Source organism: Phoca vitulina, unplaced genomic scaffold, assembly GCF_004348235.1.
Source record: "Phoca vitulina isolate PV1807 unplaced genomic scaffold, GSC_HSeal_1.0 scaffold24, whole genome shotgun sequence".
NCBI lineage: Eukaryota > Metazoa > Chordata > Mammalia > Carnivora > Phocidae > Phoca > Phoca vitulina.
Genome location: NW_022589727.1, coordinates 9,404,395 through 9,427,879, shown reverse-complemented (window position 1 = coordinate 9,427,879; position 23,485 = coordinate 9,404,395). Strand labels below are relative to the sequence as shown.

Sequence of the window (23,485 nt, the reverse complement as noted above, 5' to 3'; positions counted from 1 at the left end):
TAAAATCCAAAAGCTATTCATGATAAAAAAAAAAAAAACTCTCAGTAAAATAGAAATAGAGGGGCACTTTCTCAACTTGATAAAGTCTGTCTACAAAATACCCACAGCTAACATACTTAATGGTGTGAAACTCAAAGCTCTCTCATAAGATCATGTACAAGGCAAGAATGTCCACTCTCACCTGTTCCTCTTAGCATCATATTGGAAATTCTAGTTAATGCAATAAATCAAGAAAAGCAAGTAAAATATATGCATATTGGGAAGGTAAACATAAACTGTTTACAAATGACATGATTGTGTATGTACAAAATCTGAAGAATCACAAAAGCCTCCTGAAATTATGTGATTAGAGGAAGGTTGTAGAACAAATTTAATGTACAAAAGTCAATTGCTTTCCTACATACCAACAATGAACAAGTGGAATTTGAAATTAAAAACACAATATTCATCCCTAAAAATGAGACACTTAGGTATAAATCTAACAAAATATGTATAATATCTATATGAGGAAAACTGCAAAACTCCAATGAACAAAATCAAAAAAGAACTAAATAAATGGAGAGATATCCCATGTTAATAGGTAGAAGGATTTACTATTGTCAAGATGCCAAGTTTTCTAAAATTGATCTACAGATTCAATGTAATGTCAGTCAAAATCCCACCAAGTTATTTCATGGATATTGGAAAAACTCTTCTCAGCTTTACATAGAGAGTTAAAAGACCCAGAATAGCCAATACAATATTGAAGGAGAAGAATAAAGTTGGAGGACTAACATTACCCAACTTAAACACTTATTCTAATTCTACAGTAGTCAAGAGAGAATGGTATAGGCCAAAGATTAGATAAACAGGTCAATGGAAGAGAAGAGAGAGTCCAGAAATAGACCGATATAAATAGAGTCATCTGGTCTTGACAAAGAAGCAAAAGCAATACAATGAAGCAAAGACAGTCTCTTCAACAAATGGTGCTGGAACAACTGATGTCCCCATGTAAAAAAATTAATCTAGGCCCAGACCCTTCACAAAAATTAACTCAAAATGGATCATAGATCTAAACATAAAATGAAAACTAGAAAACTCCTAGAAGATAACCAAGGAGAAAACCTAGATGCCCTTGAGCATGGCAATGACTTTTTTTTTTAAGATTTATTTATTTTAGAGAGAGAGACAGCTGGGGGAGGGGCAGAGGCCGAGGGAAAGGGAGAGAGAGAATCTCAAGCAGACTCCCTGCTGAGTGTGGAGCCCAATGCAGGGCCCCATCTCACAACCATGAGATCATGCCCTGAATTCAAGAGTTGGACACTTAACTGACTGAGCCACCCAGGTGCCCCATGATGATGACTTTTTTTACATAAATGATCAATAACTGACAAGCTGTACTTTGTTAAAATAAAAATCTTCTTCTCTGCAAAAGACAATATCAAGGAAATAAGAAAACAAGGCACAGACTAGAAGAAAAAATTTACAAAAGACACAAATGATAGAGGATTGTTATTCAAAATATACAATGAACTCTTAAAACTCAACAATAAGAAAACAACTCATTTAAAAAATAGGTCAAAGACTACTTGATGTCTCAGGAAAGAAGATATACAGATGGCAAATAAGTACATTCATATGTCATTAGGAAAATGCAAATTAAAACAGCAATGATATACAACCACATACCAATTAGAATGGCCAAAATCCAGAACACAAACAACATCAAAAGCTGATAAGGATATGGAGCAACAGGAACTCTCATTCATTGTTGGTGGGAGTACAAAATAACATAGCCACTTTGGAAGACAGTTTGGTGGTTTCTTGAAAGCTAAACATACCCTTATGATACAACCCATCAATCACACTCCCTAGCATTTATCCAAAGGAACAGAAGATTTATGTCCACAAAAAACCTGCACATAGATGCTTATAACAGCTTTGTTCATAATTGTCAAAACTTGGAAGCAACCAAGATGACCTTCAATATGTGGATGGATAAATAAACTGTGGTACATTCAGAGAGTGAAATATTATTCACCGCCAAAAATAAATGAGCTATCAAGTCAGCAAAAGATATGGAGGAATCTTAAATGCATATTACTAAGTGAAAGAAACCAATCTGTAATGGCTTCATAATGTATTATTCTAACTATATAACATGCTGGAAAAGGCAAAACTGCGGAGACAATAAAAAGATCACTGGGTGTCAGGGATGGGTAGGAAGAGAGATAAAAAAGCAGAACACAGAGGAATTTTAGAGCATTGAAAATACTCTATTATAATGATGATGTCATTTTACATTTATCTAAACCCAAAGAATGTATAACACCAAGAATGAAGCCCAAGGACTGTGGGTGGTTATGATGAGTTAAGGTAGGCTCATCCTTGGTAAAACATGTACCATTCTGGTGAGCTATTTTGATAATGTGGAGACTATGTATACGTGGGGTAGCATGTATATGGAAAATCACTATACCTCCCTCTTAATTTTGTTGTAAAATTAAAACTGCTTCAAAAAATAGCTTAAAAATAAGAAATAAGAAATAAAGAAAGCTTCATATTCAGTTTTCAGGAAAAACACTGGCAAAATAATTTTACACTATAATTTTTGCAGCAAGAAAATACCAGGTAGTCATGTTCTTTTTGCCAATCACAATTGTGTGGTGTTTTTCATAGCTTTGAAAATAAAGTAGCCTACAAAACCGTAAGAAATCCAAGATCTTATATAGTTTTACTTACCTCAACTGATAACATTTTGAATGACCAGTTTTTACAGTGATCATTTTTTCATTGCTTATCTAATTTTATCAGCAATATTTCATAAATTATGAAACTAACTCAAGAATGAAGTCATTAAGTGTATTTTATAGGGGAAAACAGGGATTATGAGTTTCATAACCCAAGAAAGTTTGTCTTTTCTTAGATACCCTGAAAAGAACAGAGCACACTGTAACAAACACATACTTTTCTAGATTTTTTCCCTCTTAGTTATTAAACAGTTTTAATAAAAAATTCTCCTTTCTTAAAAGAGAAACTTGTAGATTCTAATTTTCTTTCTTTAAAAAAGGCTGTTTTGAGGCACCTGGGTGGCACAGTCGGTTAAGCGTCAGACTCTTGGTTTCAGCTCAGGTCGTGATCTCAGGGTCATGAGATCGAGCCCTGCACAACTCCATGCTGAGTGCTGAGTCTGCTAAAGTCTCTCTCTCCCCCTTTCTCTGCCCCTCCCTGCCTCAGGCTTGCTCTCTCTCTCTAAAATAAATAAGTAAATCTTAAAAAAAAAAAGCAGTTTAAGTGGTCCCTGCTTCCTCATGGAAGATGATATACAGGATTTAGTGTTTTAGTTTATATTATATAATTCGGCCTTTCTTTTATTAAAATATAAATTCCAGGATAACAGATATCTTGTCTGCCTTGTTTGCTGCTATGGTCCTAGCAGTAAAAACATTTCTGCCTCAAAGTAAGGGCTTAATAATTGAAGAACAAGTGAATTACTCTTGAACCCAGTATATCAGCAATCATGTCTTTTCAATCATTTTTATGAAATGCTTCCAGAAGTAGTAAGTGAAACAATTTTTTTTTCATTCATCAGATCACAGTTGAACAAAAGGAGAGAAGGAATTAATCTCCATGGAAGTTTCAATACGATTTTGACACGAAGGGCATGGCCAAAGTGGAGGCAGAATCCTGTTCTCTTTCAGGGCTCTTCATTCCCCAATTTAAATGGTTTACAAGCAAATAATTTTGAAGCTGGGGGATGAGTACATCCTATTATAAATAAATATGCACTTTATTGTATATAAATATACATATTTAATACATATATACATTTAATACATACATATTTAATATATATATACATTTAATACATATATGTGTATATGTAATATATGTACATATATATACATATAAAGTACACATGCACTTTATTGTTTCCTCTATTTGTGTTTGAAATTTTTGTATATATTTTGTATAATATATATATTCCATAAACTTTTAAAAAACCTTTAAGTTCCTGTGAGTCTTCCCAGTTAGTAGTTGATAATTTAAATTTAGGTATTCATTTATAGTTGCAAAGGTTATATTTTGAGAAGTGTATGTTTTTTTAATTATGATAAAGGAGAATATATGAGAAACTTCGGATACCAAAGATATAGTGGTAAAATTTTATATATCCTGATAGGTGAATGAGAGTGATACTTTAGTAGGGGGAAAACAGTAGCACACACATGGGATTCCTTGAACGAACTACAGAAAGGCTAGCTACTTGCAAGAGGTGTTTCCCCTTGTCAGATGAATTACACAAAGATCTCCAATCTTCTGGAGCCTTGCTCATTTGGCTTGGCAGAACAGAACATGACCGATAATCAGCTTTCCCTCACTGCATGGCCAACAGTAGCCTTTGTAGAGTGCACAGACTTCCTCACTTCATACCTACACACAGCAGCCAACGGGAGCCCTTTCTGGCAGCTTCCAAATCCCGGTAGCCTATTCTGCCTACTCAAAAAAAGGTCGTCCTGGATAGTGTAAAATACAACTACCCAGCAACATAGGGCAAAAACATAAACAAAAAGCTGGCTTCCTGGGCTAAATGAAAGTCTTCCGTTTGTTGCATTTGTAAATCTTGCTTCTGCCAAGATAGAATGCTGTCTGAAAATAAATTCAAGGGCAGCTCACTAAATGCTCTAAAAAATGTAGATGTAATGTTTCATTAAGTTGAGGTTTTCTCTTTATTGCAGATGTATTCAAAATTATTTTGGCTAACCAGAAGGGAATCCCAGAACTTGCACATTGCCTTTCCTCCTAGTTCCAACAAGATGACACCATATTTCTAATTTCACTATTCATCTGGGGGCAAGAGAATGGGGCTGGAGCTGGATGGAATGGATTAGTGAATAATGAAAGTGACATTTCTATGGAGCTTTGAGAGCTGGGACTCTTTAAAGTACTGTAGACGCAGGAGACCTCTGACTAGAGGGTGTTTCTTAGTTCCTCCAGTGTCACCTCTGGTCCATGATAGGAAGACAGACAATCACTTGAACAGCATTTACCGAACTCCTCCTAAGCACCAGGGTTCAAAGATGAGCTCCTCAGTTCTTTCACTCAGATTTCAATTGCTACCTTCTTTTATATAAGTGAATGTAAAATGGCAAATTATTTTAAGAGCACAATATCATGTAATTCCAGGGTTCTTAGACACAAATTTTCTACAAAATGGTGGTTAGTAACACTTACTTGTTTCTAACAAAATAGAAGTCATCTATTTTTAGCAACATGACAGGGACTACAACATGAGTCCCTGAATGGTGAACTCCGCTTATGTTTGATGTATATGCACGCTGCAAACTCCCTGAAGGTGTACTCACAAGTCAATGTGAAAATGTGAAACACCAGGCAGTAAATTCTTGCTTTAGAATCAAATGGCATTCATGTATCTACTGAATGAAAGGCAAGCCAGACATTTTTAAACTGTTATCATATATACACATGGGATATAAATATATATATACACACACAAACACATACACACAGAACACACACACACACCAAATACATACCAACCATTTAAAAGTTAACTTTTCCTAAAAGTTAACAGTCATGATATAGTATTTAAATACAACTTGAGAGGAAAACAAAAACCAAAAAATAAACACCCAAATAAAAACAAACCCCCTAAACTGCCAAACACCCTCAATTTTAAGTGGAATTAAAGTCCACAGGAAAAAAGATACATAACAAAAAAGAGGAAATTTACTTTAATTCATATGGAATTAAGTATTTATAGAAATGAAGGATGTTGGCAGAAATTTGATATCAGTAGACCTCTAGTGGTTAATAGAGTAACTGGTGATTTTACTATTTCCCATTACAGCCTCTTCCAGCATAAAACTAAAAGCGTTCAAGTGTTCCAGGATATTACCTTCAATGGCAACAGTGTAAACAATAGCAAATATCTGTTCATATCTCCAGAAAAGCAAAATAATAATAATAAAAAAACTAACTTCCAAAGTAGGTTGGCTATAAACTATCACATAAAAATATTCTATTATTTTTATACTTGAAAAATGCCTTTATAGGTTTTTAAATCCGGAGGTTTACCTTTCTGATTGTAAAATAATTTCCATGAAAAGAGGAATTCAATGCACTTATGTGTTATTTCTTTTCATCTCAGATAATTGAAATGTTAGCATTTTCTTGACCCAAGGTATTTTAGTCTACATTTAAACCTGTGAGCTATGAATACATGATTCTACTTACAAGGGAGACAATAAGTAACATGATTTTTCTTTATATGAAAATGAAATAAATATCGGTTTTGAAGTATGATGGACATAAACCTCTCAACGTTGGTCAGGTTACAGAAAATCGCATTAGGTGGGCGTACACTGTATTCTAGTTGAAGGTGAAGTCTCAGGTGAAGTTAATTTCCTTCTCCCAAATTTAAGTCATTCTTGTTAATGATGGCTTTTGCCCCTGATTAATAAAGACAATTGGTAAAATGCAAAGGATGTCTTCACACAGCAGCATTCTTTAGGTGACACTAGATGTTGTAGCTATAGAACGACTCCCAGGGGCCAATGACACACACCCCCAATGACATCACTCTAACAAAAAAAATGACTTCCCACAAGAATGTGTTCCTTTGCTACATATTATCAAATAATTCATTTCAAATAGGTAAGTGTAGGAGAAGATAAACCATTTAATACATCATGGTCCAGCCAACTATGTATACACAATATCAAGCCAATATAAAAGCAATTACTCACATGGGATCAAAATAGCATAGTTTTAAAACATCTTTTGATCTGGAAGAGGATTTCTGGAATGCCTAGTGATTACTTATAAAAGAACATGGGTACAAAATGGTCCAGCTTTCCAATTTCCTACAAGGCATTGAAAAAAGTAGGACACTGCTCAGGATGATACATTTAAGATAACTGTGAAGGTACCTTAGAAATGTTAACTTCTAAGCTCTGCCCCAAATTTAATGATGATTACTACTGACATCTGTATTCTATGTAGAACTGGTTTAAATCGACATGGTCACCAACTCAAGTGTACAAGGAGGGGGCGTTTTCCTTTTTAACTGAATTCACTTTATTTGCTCCACTCCTGGTCAGGGAGGGAAATTTATGCCACATGAAGGATGTTCAGTCATTTCCAGTGAAAACTCAGTCTTGTTTGTAGAACTACTCTGTCTTGTAAACTCGTCAGGATTCTAACCACCAGCACTCCTTCCCCTTCTCCCTAGGGATCTCAGTGACATGACATTGAATGAAGCTCAGGAAGTGTGAGAAAGAAAAGGAGGAAGAGTAACCTTCTCATCAGATGCCTATCCTTGTGGCATCTGTTGATGATGACCATGAGTCTACCAGGGCTTCCAAATCGTAGATTCGGAACTTCGTCCTCTCAACCTCAGAGATTTTTCTGGTTCACCAGACCTCTCAGTTGCTTTTTCCTGCCATCTTACCCCATGCTAGCCAGTGTGTCTGTGAGATTTTCCTTAGCCTCTCATCTAAGTACCTCATGCTATGGCTACTGTACTCTTCAGATGCCATGTTGGACACAGGGCATCTCTCTGGGAGGTTTGCAGTCTTCCTAACTATACCCTGGGTAAAGAACTCAATTCTCTTATCCTTCAAGCATATTCCAATTACTCTGCTGCCCTGGCCATGGCCACTAGACTTTTCCCAGAGAACCATGTGGCTCATCTCTCTAAATTGCTCTTTCCCACATAGAGTAGGAAGCTTAACTTCTTTGGGAAGGAAAAAAGTTATTATGCATTCTTGTCCTTTCTATAATTTATTCATCCAGACCTCTAGGCTTTTGCTCCTATTTAAAACCAATTTCTTAGAATTCTATTCTATGTTTGTATCTTGCCATTGAAAGCCATGGTGTTAAAGATGCATATCTATGTTATTAATTTTAAAATATCTACTTAAGTACTCAGAAGCCAAACAATTGATTCTTTATTCTTTCCATAATATGCTTAGCCTAAGGGCAGTTCATTTGAAAAGCCCTGGACTCTGCTTGAAAGGAGATGTGGTGAGCAGAAGTAAAAGGATTTGAAAAACCAAGCACACAGAGTTTAACATCAAAATATGGCCCCATTATACCTAACAGTTTATAAAGCACATGGCTTTTGTACATGCAGGTGCTTCTGCCTGAGGTGCTCTTGGGCCTTTCATCACCTTTGAACTGTTTTTCACCTTCTGGATCTACATCACTCTTTCTCAGAGGCATTTCCCAGCTCTCCCACTGCCAGGTTAAATCACTGCTATCTTCTCTCATGAGGCTCCTTCCATTCATAGTGGTTGTCACAATTTGTAATCAGAAATTTAGTCTCCGGTCCCCACCCTACTAGACTACATATCAGTGTAATAGTGTAGACCTTTTTTATGTTTTGCACACTGCTGAATTCCAAGCACTTTATATAGTTCTGGCATGCAGTGGGTGGTAATAAATATTTATTGTAAATGGACATATTATCTTATTGGTTCCTGTCATAGATTCCGTGAGGTTAATAAGGCAAATATTACCTTAAAATGGAGGACCCTTACATTAACATATATGAAATGGAATGCATCAGGACATGTTATGTCATAGAACTGGGATCTACACTTCGGTCCTGTGAACCCTGGCGCACCACTATCCATTGTACCACACCCTTGTCCACTGTCATGTTTCATAACGGCTTGGAATCTGCTTTATAAAGAATTCTTAGTAAACACTTGCTTAACAAGGTAAAACATTATTTTTAGTAACAAAAAAGCAGCATGGTTTAATGGAAAGAAAACAAAAGACAGGGTTCAATTTTGAAATAAGAATAATATGTGACCCAAGAGACCATGGTGATTATTAAACTGAATGACATTATTATAATATCACCACGATGGGGTAAGAAACATTTTCAAAAGAAAGTCAAAACGCCTAGTCTATTCGGAGCTTATTTATAAAAGTTTCATTTCCAGAATAACATTTTATAGTCTTCCTTTTAAGAAAATATGAAGTGGTCCTTATCTATAGATGCAAATGCAAAAGCTGGCCTATTTACAGCTTGGCCAGTTGACAAGCCCTATGTAGTGACATTTACAATCACTAGACAAAAAATACACCAAAGTGGTAACTGGTTCTATTATTACCCTTCATTCACTCAGTATAAGTTCTCAAAGCCACAATATCTCATGAGCATTTAGTAACCTTTATTGGTCTAGTTGTGTTCTTGTCACAAATGCAAGTGATTTCAATTTATAACATTAAAAGCCTTCTTTTGAAGTTTGATGTTTTATTTTTAAAGTTTATTCACATTTGGGTACAGTTGAATATACCATTATTATATAAGTTTACCTAACTTAATCTGGATAATTTCCACATTTTACACCCTTTAACATTCTTTCAATGAGTGTTTTAAGTATGTATGTTATTTTAAGACATGTGCCTTGTATGATTGATATTTCAAAATAACCTATTCATCTGGCTGCTTTATGTAGGAAAATGGTACTCTTCATCAAAAAGTGTACACTTTATTGTTATTCACACAAAGCAAAACTGAAATGTTACCTCCAGGAAGCTTATAAGATAAATCATTATTGACATGAGTGGATGATCATGAATGAAAAGTGTTGTTGTTTTTTTTTCCCCTTCTGCCAAAGCTTGGTCTTATTATTTAGAATAAAGAATAGTAAAGTAAAATGAGAAGATCTGAAATAATGAATGCAGTAGAGAAGGTCAATCATAATTTCTTATTGTCCTTTCCAACAAGGGAAGAATAGGGGGAAATGAAAGAAATTGTCAACAGTCAGTTACATATTTAACAGATAAAAGGAAATACGAATTTTAAACACAGGGCAATTATTGTCAAGAGGTGTTATTGAAATAGATTTTAAGTTTGCTACTCCTCTTTTAGAAAGCTAGATGAAACCAACATATTTCAATGGCTAGAAATAATATTTTAATATCTTTATAACAATGCAGAAACAAAGAAGATATGTGCATGAAAATAGGAAAGTATGGGGAAAACATCTACAAGTAGCTATCATAGGCAGTTTAAAAAGCACAGGCAAGACTAAAATATGAACCAGAATATTAATTCCCTGTTCAGAAAATAAGAACATGATGGGATAGTTGAGCAGGCATGGCATAAAATAATGTGCATAAGAAGCATCAGTTACAGAACATAATAAATGCAATGGTTACAGAGGTAGGCTTGTGGCCACTTAGAATCTCATCTTTAAAGACATAGGCTCCAGGTTTAGAATGTCTGTGTTCCAATTCTGTTTCTACCACTCTGCAGTTGGGTGATGACAGACTAGTTATTTAGCCTCAATGTCCTCATCTATACCATAAAAATAGTAACGGTTTGTACCTCATAAGATTGTTGAGAAAATCTGAAAAGTTAATTCTTGGGGCAGCGCCTGCCATACAGTAAGCAATCAAGACAGTTCTTGTCATCACCTATCCTCACTTTCTGTTGGAAATACCTTACAACAATTTGATTTTAGATGGTTAAATTCAGATGAGAGTCTAGATGTTTTTCATCCGTTCAAAAATAGAATTATGCACATCACATTTTAGATAAACAAACTGCTGATGTTGTTGACACGCATTAAGTAAGTATGTTCTCACTGAGCCCAATTTAGAACCCTGGCATCATTGTTCAGTGCACTAACCTCCCCTGTACCTATAATGCGAATCTGATTTTTCTTGATTGCTTTATCATAGATTTGAATAAAGACAGAGCTAAGCAGTGATGAGTTGTATTTTTTATTCTGTATGCTGCTGGAATGTATTCTCCAAGATGTTATTATGCAGTAGTAATAATGATATGTTAGTGAAATAAATCTCCAGACTGAGAGATGTGCTGATTGATACTTGACTGCCAAAAATCTCAAAGTTTCTGAAATGTATATAGACATTTAAGGTTGTCAAATCTTCAATGATGTTGCTGTTAAAGGAAATCCTAAGAAACCCTCCAGTACCTCAGGAGCTCAGGATAAATTTTATGAAAAGTGCTTAAAGGAAGATGATAATCATAATTGTTGAAAGTACTAAAACTAACTCCTCCTCCCTCCCTCCCTCTCTCTTCCTCTCTCTCTTTTATCCCTTATACACACACACACACACACACACACACACACACACACACAGCCATCGCGCCCCATTCTTTCTTTCTCTACATATACACACAGCCACTCCTACATACATATGTACATACTATATACATATATTCAGGAAGGAATAAGGGATAAGGGTTCTTAAGCATGATGTTCATAAAGAAGAGGGGAAAAAAAGGGGAGAATTAATTTCACATATTGGTAATACCTACCAGCCTTTGTGTTGACTATAGTTTCTTACCAAAAGCATGGAAGATTGGCAGCAAAAACAAGACAGAAAATGACCCTGGAAGATTCTTTAGTCAAGATTGGAGGGAAAGTGGGAAGTCTGCTCCTTCAGTAATCACCCTGGTTTCCTAAGTACTCCTTATATATATACCTTGGAATTAAAACAGCTGAAACTAGTATTATGCTGTATGTTAACTAACTGTAATTTAAATAAAAACTAAAAAATAATAAATGAAATTGCTCTTTAAAGATGGGAAGGGTCAGCTGGAAGAAGAAGGATGGGGGTATCTCCATCATTCTTTAATTGCTTCCTCTAGCCTGAGAAAACAATTAAGGCAGTTTAAGGACATATAGAAAATGGTAGAGGGGCACCTGGGTGGCTCAGTCAGTTAAGCATCTAACTCTTGATTTTGGTTCAGATCATGATCTCAGGGTGGTGAGATTGAGCCCCAAGTCAGGTTCCGTGTTCAACGGGGAGTCTTCTTGAGATTCTCTCTCTCCCTCTCCCTCTTTCCCTCCTCCCACTCACACTCACTCACTCTCTCTCTCTCTAAAATAAATAAATCTTAAAAAAAAAAAGAAAATGATAGAGTGCCACTTATTTTTTAAAGGAAGTGTTTTGTTAGGATGAAAACAACAGAAAATGTTATAGATAAGAAAGAGAATCCTAAAAGGGTGATCACTCAGAGTGTTCTAGAGCTAGAATAAATCTTAGAGGTTTTCTGAGCTTCCCATTTACAGATGTAGAAATGGTAGCCCAAAGGTTTTAATAATTCTTAAATAAGTTTGCAAAAGTAGTTACTGGAAGAGCTGGGATAAGAAATCAGGTGTCAAGATTTAAACTTAAGAGTTTCTTCCTGCTGCCTCCTTAATGAATTCACTTTAGGATCGCAATGCTACTTTATTGTTCCATTGCTCCTCAGCGGGTTGGGAGGTAGATAAGGGAGACAGCAATAGGCCTCAGAAACCCCAAATTGAGATGTGAAAAGGACAGAAGATTCATCCATGGGCAAGGAAATCAACTGCTCTTCTAATGTTTGGCAAGAAAGATTGAGTCTGAGGTGAGTGCACATCCACCTCAGAAGCAAGCAGATGGGGAAGAAATTTCAAACCCCACTTTAATTCAAAAACTACATTCTATGATATGTCAAACACTGTTCTTGGCTCCAAAGGCCAGGTGCAAGAATGCAGATGATGCACTGTTTCCTCCCTGCAGGCATTCCCAAATAAAGAAGTGAGAGTGATAAAAAAACAATTACACTATACATTTATAATGAATAGAATGAAATATCCTTTCAACTCTTTTCTTCAATATCCTCTGACTATTCTTTCCTTTTATGAACTTATCATCTAATTATGATCTTTGTAAACCTAGTAAATAAAGATTTTTATGGTCAATTTAGCACCATTTTGTAACTGCTTTATCTCTCTGTAACTCTCATGCAACACCAGCTTCAAAGTCCTGAAATTATTCAACCTTGAAATTATTTTTAACCAAAGGCTAAAGCTGTTTTTTTTTTTTTTTTTTTTTAAGTAATAGCTGGCTGACCCACACTAGCCACAAGAAAGTTGTAAAGAAACACAGCGTGGTGTTGACTTTACAGTAAGAGTTTATAAAGGTTAGGCAGGTGGCAGTAAAAACAAACAAAAATTTAGAAAAAAAAAAACTACTTAGACTTTCAAATTGGTAAAATTCAAGTGGTTCTGATTTTATAATATAGCTGGATACATGAATTTATAGGTTCAAAGTTTATTTGAATAAATGCTCAGAAAATATATACTTTCTCACATCTCTTTGGTGTCTTGTGTATTCTTACCTTTTTTATGCATTTATTATCAGTCAGACAAAACTCCATATTTAAGGACTAACAGGTCTAGTCTCTGCTACTTGGTCCTAACAGAATTTTGGCATCTCCTGGAGGTACTAAAAAACTGAGTGTTGGATCCATGTAATCATTCATGGACCAGTGAACACTGTCATAAAGGTCATGACAAAGCACAAGAACAATACTTCAAAACAAAGAAATAACCCAGGAGTAAAATTCCAAATTAATCTGACATCCTTCACTGATCAGATTAGACTCTCCAAGTCAAGACTGGAACCTAGCCAATTTCCCTTAGTTTTCCAGAGGTCCAGGAACTAGTTAAGATTGGATTAGGGTCTGCAGTATGCAAGCTTTAGACTGAAATCAATAAGCTAAATTTCTAAACAAGCACTCACTTATATGAAAAGCCACTTATATGAGTAAAGTATCAAGAAGCAGAATTTTAATTCAAGAGAAAAGTAAACTTTCAAATATCATCACCCTAAATATAAGAAAATATTCCCTACAAAAACATTTAAAGTAAATGCATAACTAAGCATATTTTTGCCATACTTATGTTTTACATGTAAGCCAAATTGCTATTTCTTCTCCTGTTTTTGGAAATAGAGTAACTGCCTAAAAGCAATTTCAAATGATTAAATACACACACACAAGCATATATAATACTACAAAAGAATCTAGCAATCAAAATTTCCTCCAATTCATAGAAACATTCCATCTAATTATCTATCTTCTTTATAGTACTTACAAAGATGCTTTATATTTCTGACAATTATGATATAATTACTTATAAAGGAATTGCCATGAAGAGAAAACTTTCTAAAAACTTTATTGGTGTAACTACCTCAACTAACTAAATAAGTTTATCATGTAAATTGTTTTTAAATTTGGCATTAAAACAAATTGAATTAAGAAAAAATAGCATCATTGTATCATTCTTAGGTATTTTAAGTCCAGAAGTGTATGCAACTTAAAAATTGGGAATTAATACCATTAGGAACAGATTCAATTTGGGAAGTCAAATATTTTATTACATCTATGTAAAAAAATCCTTTTAATTATTTTTTGCTTTCTGCAAAATTTCCTAAACAATTAGAAACCATTAAAGGAAAACAAAGTTTTCAAACAAAGAAAGTGACTTACATAAGACAACATAACATCAATAGGGAATTTGGTGTTCCACCTAAAAAAATTTTAATAGCTTTTCTAATTAAAACTCACCATCATAAAAAATTAACCACTAAATTTAATTTCATATTAAATATACTGGTTTTACATCATTTTTATTAAAAACATGTTTTATTAGATTTTCCAACTAAATTAAATGGTGAATAGTAATTGCTTTTATTACTGGTTTATATGCTTTAATAATTACTTGAGACTATTCCATTCGGCTAAATTAGATGCAATTTTAGTCACAAACCTACTTTTAATAAAATTTTATTCACGTATACACAGCAGTTAAAGAGTGTTATGTGTGTGTTTGTGTGTGTGTATCTTCTAAAATGAAATCCAAATGTGTGCAATACTCAGATAAAAAAGACTGCAAACAGACTGTAAAATTTAGTAGACAAGGAGCATTTTCAGAAGTATTAAAAAATTGCAGTACACAACTGTCATAACTAAGAAAACAATGTTAATTGAAACCCATGCATATCAATCCTCACTCAGAAGGTAACTTAGAAGATAACACTGGCCAAAACCAGCATTTGAGCAGGACTATACCCACATGACTCGATACTCTTTAGATTGTTGCCATCTGGACACTGCTAATAGAAATGGGAAGAGTATAAAAGTATGGTCTGGAATACCGGCTCCACACTTTTCCCACATTACGGTCTTAGTCATCCCATTTGAGGTGGTCCCATGAATCTGTTGTGGGGTTTTTTTTGTTTTGTTTTGTTTTGTTTGTTTTTTGGTTTTTGGTTTTTTTTAAGGTAAGTTCCCCAGGTAGGAATCTGTGCTACCAACTGAGCATATAATCTAAATTAGGACAGAAGAAAAGTAAAATTCCCACTACTATATCTCTTTCCCCACTTATTTATCTCACAACTAATTAGCTATAATTTAAATTTACTCCCTTCTGTTTCCATTTATTTTAGAGCTTGAACTATTAGGCTGATCCAATATGACAATTTCTTATGGTTAACCTTACATGTCATGTCCATGCTTCTAATTCCACTGTGTAGCTCATTCTTGGGTTCAGTAGGTATTTGTTTAAATGAATAATGAAATATTGAGTCTTACCCTTGCCTAAGTATGCTCAAGGCTGCAAGTAAGATACTTACTAAAATTGTATGTCTGAATGGGACATATGCTTCCTTTTTGGATACCTAGCTCCTGAATATGCTTCCTTTATTTGGGGTGGGGGGGTTAATGCTATATCATATGTCTTAGTAAGAACAAAGATCCCCATTACAGAAGCCAAAGGGGCTCAAAGAATCTTGGAAAAATATTTCACATAGAAATGTTATTTCAATGGGTTTCTTACTAACACTCTTGGAAATCAGTACACTGTAGATTATTATATAGGCAAAATGTTCTAGACTAATATGTTATCAAACAAAATATTTATGCATTCCTGGAAACAGGAATTTAACCCTAGATTCTAGAAAGGGATATTTGTTCTAGTCATTTGTTCTAATCAAACTAGGCTTTGAAAGACTAAGTGGGCTTCAGTGGGATTCAATTTTTTTTTTCTAACAAGATTCAAAACAAGGTATTTTTCTGACTTTCAGAAACTCTTCTGACCTTTTGATCCTGAGAGCCACAACACTTTTAAAGGAAAATTATGATTTTACTCAAAGATATGCAATTCAAATTATTAGAATGCAGAATATTTAGCTATTATTTAATTAATCTATAAGATATTTATAACATATAAATTATTTTATTCTTACCAAAATGATATTTATGGCAAACAATTTGCCTGTTTTTAGCAGTGAAATAAAACCTAAAATTCTTGGGCGCCTGGGTGGCTCAGTTGGTTGGGTGGCTGCCTTCGGCTCAGGTCATGATCCTGGAGTCCCTGGATCGAGTCCCGCATCGGGCTCCCTGCTCGGCGGGGAGTCTGCTTCTCCCTCTGACCCTCCCCCCTCTCATGTGCTCTCTCTCTCATTCTCTCTCTCTCAAATAAAAAAAAAAAAATCTTAAAAAAAAAAAAACCTAAAATTCTTCAAAGTTTCTTATAATTAAGCATGATTATATGTATGTGTATATATTATATATAATATACATATGTTGTAGTTTAGTATTTGTATGCAGGTTAACCACTGAGTTCCAATTCAATTTTTTTCCTGTTTCTCAAAAATGGTCTGACCAATTGAAGCTATCAAAACATTTCTAGAATACAAATATTATGCAGAAAGGGGGAGATTTTTATTTATTTTTATTATTTTTTAAAGATTTTATTTATTTATTTGAGAGAGAGAGAGAGTGAGAGCAGGAGTGGGGTAAGGGGCAGAAGGAGAAGCAGACTCCCCCCCGAGCAGGGAGCCTGACACAGGGCTCCATCCCAGGACTCCAGGCTCATGACCTGAGCCTAAGGCAGACGCCCAACCTACTGAGCCACCCAGGTGCCCTGGAAAGGGGGAGATTTTTAAATTCTAGTAAATGAACTATGCATTTCTACATGCTAATAGAATTACCAAACACATCTTTGAATGAAAAAGTTGCCTTGAATATTTTTTTTTTTTAATCCATCATGGGTAGACGCCGAAGTATTAGTGAACTCTTTAAGAATTTTCTTAATTTTCAAGTCCTTCTCCCTCTTTTTGGTTTCTAGACATTATCACAACCCTTTGCTTGGCACATAGGATGCTGCTTGTTAAGGTTTCAAATGCATAAAGAAGTCATTTTTTGATACATAAATGAAGTACCAAATACTGCAAAAAATAAAACAAAACAAAAAACTATGATAAAAATTCTATTATTACTCCACTGAGTTGAGAGACAATCTGGGGACACAGAACACACTCTTCTAAGAGCAATATATTCTGTGATGTCATGACTAAAATCATTAAAAAAATGAGGACTTAAGGGAAATGTATATATATTTTTTCTATCGCAATCCCTCAATTTAAAAGCTGATTAAGCTAATATGCAGAGTTAAATGGAATGTCTCAATTTTCCTTTGTACTCCTATAATCTTAAAAAAAGGGCAAAAGGGAAAAACACAACAATCTGTTGTGACTTAAAAAAACAGAAATCCTTTGCTGATTATCTAATAATATTTTTGAGATAAATAAAGTACAAATATTCCCTTGCAAAACTATCAATAGTATACAATATAATATTAACTCAGAAAAGCAATTAAAATGGTCCTTAGAAAAGTATATTTCTATCAAATGAAGTTGAATGTTTATTTTGAACTGAAACTTTCAAGTCTGTCTCTAAATCTGGCTCTTTTATTTTGCCAGACATCCTTTAATACATAACTTTAGACAACAACAACAAAAAACAAATCAACTGTTTTTAGAATGTACAAGTTCAGAATAAAATAAATAACTAGGAAAAAGAATATTTTTTGAGCTATGGCATGTTCCCACAAATTTCTAGAATCAGGATTCAAAGACAGAGCCTACATGAGCACATTTCTACTTATAATCCATTTATTTTTTTTTAATATTTTATTTATTTATTTGAGAGAGAATGTGCAGGAGCTAGGAGGGGGATGGGGAGAGGGGGTGGGGGGAGGGGCAGAGGGAGAAGCAGGCTCTCCGCTGAGCCTGGAGCTCCACTTGGGGCTGGATCCCAGGATCCGGAGATCATGACCTGAGCCGAAGGCAGACACTTAACTGACTGAGCCACCCAGGTGTCCCTGGGCTCTTTTCTTTATGGTGGCTGTTAAATGGATGGTAGAACAAGACACAAATTGATGAACACCTGAATACAGAGCATCTTTCAGCTTTTTTAAAAAAAAAATTTTATGTTTTTAAGTTTTTATTTATTTATTTGAGAGAGAGAGTGAGAGAGAGATCAAGAAGGGAGAGGGTCAGAGGGAGAAGCAGACTCCCCGCTGAGCAGGGAGACCGATGCAGGACTCGATCCCAGGACTCCGGGAGCATGACCTGAGCTGAAGGCAGTCGCTTAACAAACTGAGCCACCCAGGCGCCCCCATATTTAAGCTTTTTGATCTGGAATCCCTTTTGGAATCCTGTAAACCACAGCCATTGCATAGGGGAGCCTCTTTCACAATTAGCTACTTACATTTCATGATAGCTCCAAGGACCTCCTGCTTTTATGATTAACTCAAGTGACTATGGAATCTTTAAATGATTTTAGCCTGCAGGAATTATTTGAAGTCTGTAACAAAGTTTTACATAGCTTAATATATTTTACTCAAAATTGGGTGAAGGTGGACAAAGGGTACAAGCTTCCAGTTATAAAAAAATAAAATAAAAATAAGTCCTGGGGATACAATGTATGGCATGGTCACTACAGTTAATAATTCTGTATTGCTTATTTCAAACTTGCTAAAAGAGGAGATTCTAAAACTTCCCATGACAAGAAAAAAACTAAGTATGTATGGTGATGGATGTTAACTAGACTTAGTGTGGTGACCATTTCATAATAAATACCTATATCAAGCCATTGTGTTGTACACCAGAAACTAATATGTTATATGTCAATTATACCTCAATATTTTAAAGGTAAAATAGGTTAAATATTTACTATGCTAAGATTCAGGGGTTTTGCGCATTTTTTACTTTTATTTTTTTGTTATTGTTGACTTAGGGAAGCATTATAAGCTTAAAATAAACAAAAGAAGCTGAATATTATACATCAATTTTCCCTCTTCTAAATTCTTCATTCCGGTTTATGTCTTCTTGAACTTTACCTAAATATCTAGCCCAGTGGCAAGATATTTCTCTTCTTTTCTTCTCTTTCTCCAACACACATAATATACATATATCCCCCAAATGATTTTGTATTATTTCCCTTCGTACTGATTAAATTGCAAATCTTTCATAACCACAGTGAGAAAAAAAAAACTTTAAAAAGGGATTTTTAACTCTCCATTTGTCTAATAAAGACATTATTATACCTACCTGTGTTATAGTTATAGGGAAAGATTTTTAAAAATCACAGTATTTCAATTTCTTTACAATAATAAATTGATCACTTAGTAGTAAAGAAAATAGAACCTTTTAATTTAAAATTTAAAATGTTACATTATTCATATTCTACAAATATTAAACTTGGGTTCCAGCTGACTGTTAAAATGTGAGTTTCACCTATAATTTCTCTGAAGACTTCAGAAACATCAAACCCATGGCTACAGAGAAAGGCATTTAAATGCCAAGTCAGAGTAAAACAATATTCTAGACCACCCCATCTGACACAATAGCCACCAGCCACATGTGACTATTTAAATTTAAATTAACATTAATTAAAGTTAAATCAAATTAAAATTAACATTAGTCCCTCAGTTGCACTAGCAATATTTCCAGTACTCCATAGCTGCAGCATGGCTAGTGACTCTCTTACTAGCAGCACAGATATAGAACATTTCTGTTATCTCAGAAAGTAGACTTAATACGATTCCTAGACTCTTCTCCAACCTCCACTTCTAAACTTCTCTTCATTAGGTCTCTTCAATCTCCATCTTACTGGATTCTTATTCAGACCCTCCTTCTCTGCCTCCACCAGTTGGTCCCAACCTAGGGAGATTATGCCCCCCCATGGGACATTTGCAATGTCTGAGACATTTCTGGTTGTCACAATTTGGGAGACAGGATTTAATACTGACACGTGGTGAGTGGAGGCCAGAGATACCGCTGAACACCCTACAATGCACAAATGTCCCTCCCAACAATGAATGCCGTGTCCATCTTGCCCAAGCTGAGAAATTCTGGACTAGACTACTCTAGATGGAAGCTGTATGTGGATTGCCCACCCAAAATTGGATTTGTTATATCCTAAGTCCCCCAACTTCTGACTACTCTCAAATATCAATGTACACCATCTACAAGAAAGTAATACACCCTAGATCCAATGTATGTCTAGCACTCAGAGTCCCCACTAACTTAAGAAAGATAGACATAAACTACAAATTTTACTACCACGAATTCTTATTTTTACAGAGGCTGGAATTTCCCTACATTGGGTAGATGAACAGTAATCAAACGTGAGTGATGTCATGTACACTTTTATTCCTTTAGATTGTGTGTTACATGAAGGTAGGGACCATGTCTTTGCTCACCATTATATATAGGCATTTCATAATATATGTATTCGTCTATAGGAAGCTCTAAAAGAAAGGTAATATTGGATGAGAAAAACAAGATACAGAATAGTGTAAATGATATGAACTTATTTTTATAAAAGAACAGTGAGAAAATCTTCTGAGTATGTACATATGTTTGTGTGTGTCTGGGTGTGTTCACGTGTGTGTATGTGTGTGTAAGTACAGAGGAAATGGAATGATACAGTAGTTGGTCAATGTGGATTCCCTAGGAGAGTGCTACTGTCAGGGGAAAGGAGAAAATAAAAAAAGTGAAAAAAACATGTAAAACTTATGTGGCAAATCATGATAATGGTAAAAAGTTATATTTTCATTTTTTTAATAATGAGGCATTCAAGAACTACCTCAAATGGAACAACTGAAAGGAAAATCAAAAACATAAGATCTATTCATTAATATGGCATTTGTATTTTAGAAGAGAAACAGCTAATAAATAAGAAAAATAATATCATTTCATACAATGATAAGTCTTCTGAAGAATATTAAAATATAGGTGTCTGGGGGAGATAGTCCTGAGCTCAGGAAAGATATCAGGGCTTGGAGAAGTAAATTTGGGATTTATCAGGGTACGGATGGTATTAAAAGCTACATGATTCAATGTGATCATCTAGAGAGTGAATGTAGGGGAAGAGAGAGTTAAGGGTTGCACCCTAGGGCTCTCCAATGTGGAGTGGCAAGGATGAAAGCTTACCCGAGATGAGCAGAAGGAGCAGAAGGGAGAAAGTGGAGATGATGAGCCAAGTCCTTAAATGAGTTTTGCTGGAAAGTGTGTTGTGGGAATGGTGCAGAGGAATGGGGCACGGAATGGAAGGTAACAATGGGATCAGAGGAGGCTTTCTAAAAAGGACATTTATTGGGCGCCTGGGTGGCTCAGATGGTTAAGCGTCTGCCTTCGGCTCAGGTCATGATCCCAGGGTCCTGGGATTGAGTCCCACATCGGGCTCCCGCCTCAGCGGGGAGCCTGCTTCTCCCTCTGACCCTCTCCCCTCTCATGCTGTTTCTCTCTCGCTCGCTCTCTAAAAAATAAATAAATAAAATCTTTAAAAAAAATAAAAAGGACATTTATTACACCAGGCTTGTATGTAGGAAAAGAATGGAAGTACCTGCAAAAGAAAACTCAGAAGTGTGAGGAAAAGGCAGGAAGGGTTAGGCTTAGATTGGAGAAGGAATGACTAGATATGTCCTTATCCTTGAGGCATACATTGATATATGATGAGAAAGTACTTTCCCCTCAGAGTAAATAATATTTGAAATTATTCCACTGGATTTTATTAAAATCAATACAGATTTATATCACATCAGCTATTCCCTAGCCAAAGATCCACAACTGCAACTTCAAACAAGAAAACCATGAATTTGCATCATGGGACACATCCTCTTGTTATTTACATTCTCTAGAATTATAGACTAAAAAAGATGATGGTATAAACAGGCAAAACACATGAACAAATATTAGTAGAGTGATATATCGCTGATACATATTTCCGTTATGCTATGATCCCAGTGCTAGACAATTTCCAATAAAAAATCAAAATCTGAAGACGTCTACTCATATTTTAAAAGAAAAAAGATGGGGGCGCCTGGGTGGCTCAGTCAGTTAAGCGTCTGCCTTCAGCTCAGGTCATGATCTCAGGGTGCAGGGATCGAGTCCTGCGTCGGGCTCCCTCCTCAGTGGGGAGTCTGCTTCTCCCTCAGTCTCCCTCCGTGCTCTCCCTCTCTCTCTCTCTCTCTCTCTCTCTCCAATAAATAAATAAATAATTTATATCCAAACCAGAAAAACTTCATTCTTAGAAATTTCCCAAGTAAATGTCCTTTCTATCCCAATAGCTATGCTACTCTGTAGTGGGTAAGATATGATTTTAAGGCCACTGATCAACGCACTCCTCCTTCCTTGTAATTCGTGCCAAGGACACCAACATCTTTTAGACTCATCTGAACTGTGAAAAAGAAACACCCTTGCCACTTTGTTTTTTTGAACTTTTGGTATACTTAAAACTACGGATTTCTTAAACCTTGACAGCAAAAGCAGATCACTAATAGCCACTAGAAATGCAGCAATCTTTTACAACCAGTTTTTAATAGCAAGTATCAGAGAAAGCAAGAAAAATGTTTCATTTCCCTATCTACAGATGTAGGCACAAAATTATACAGTCAAAAAAGTTCATGTAAACTTGTTAATTACAGGAATGATAAACTAATGTTGAATAAAATTGGCCATTTGCCTTTTATTTATAACCCTTCATTTTCATTCACAATGACCCTAGTAGGTACATTTATTTTCACACATTATTCTATACTTACAAAGATAGAAATCTACAAAATAATTTTTAAAAGATCTCTGCAAATAGGAGACTTAAAACATTAACTGCCTAGTGTACTTTCTCATATCCAGTTTTCTTCCTATCAAGAACAATTGGATAATTCAGGGATTGTCAATGGACCCAGGAATAAGAGATCATGATCTTTTTTTTCCCTTTACTGCTGAATAAAGTAGGTCAAAATCCCGGCAAAAATCTCCTTACCCAGCGAAATCACTTTGGTAAAACTGTCCTTTTATGTAAGTTGTTTTTTAATTACAATTTTGTCTTTTAGGAAAATTAAAACATCCAAATTACTCTTCTGATCATTTTTAAACTCTTAGTTATTATGGCTCAAGAAACCAAAGCTAGGAAACATCGCAGAAACCAAAACCAGACTGATACGACACATTTTATGTTCAGGGAGCAAAACGTGACCAACCTTGGATTTTTATAACTAACATCTGTTTATAAATCAGTCTATCACACTAGTTTTAAACAAAATACTTGAATCCAAAAAATAGTGAAAGTGGATAATGGAACCTGAGCGTACAAAGTCCCTGTAGGAACAGATAAAAAATTGGCACAAGAGAATGAGATGTTTTCATACATTCTGACTCAGATTTCTGTTGTGTTTATTCAGTTTGAAAGGCTTACCATCTTGCTGGCCATGAAGAGCCTGAGGACTTTGCATTCTTTCCTCAAGATTGGAGCTAAGATCGGAGTTCACGGCTGACATCCGTGTTGAATCACTCATATCAAATTCATCACTTTCTATTGAACTTTCATCCT

General features: G+C 35.1%; 1 protein-coding gene across 10 annotated transcripts in view; it reads right to left on the bottom strand.

Annotated features, from left to right (window-relative positions):
* The window catches only part of NOL4 (nucleolar protein 4), a 410,686-nt gene that overhangs the window by 261,627 nt on the left and 125,574 nt on the right, over positions 1–23,485 (bottom strand). For all 10 annotated transcript variants that reach the window (XM_032421281.1, XM_032421282.1, XM_032421283.1 and 7 more), the window contains one exon: positions 23,351–23,483. In XM_032421281.1, coding sequence (XP_032277172.1) covers positions 23,351–23,483 — 133 coding nt within the window. The remainder of the gene's footprint in view (positions 1–23,350; positions 23,484–23,485) is intronic.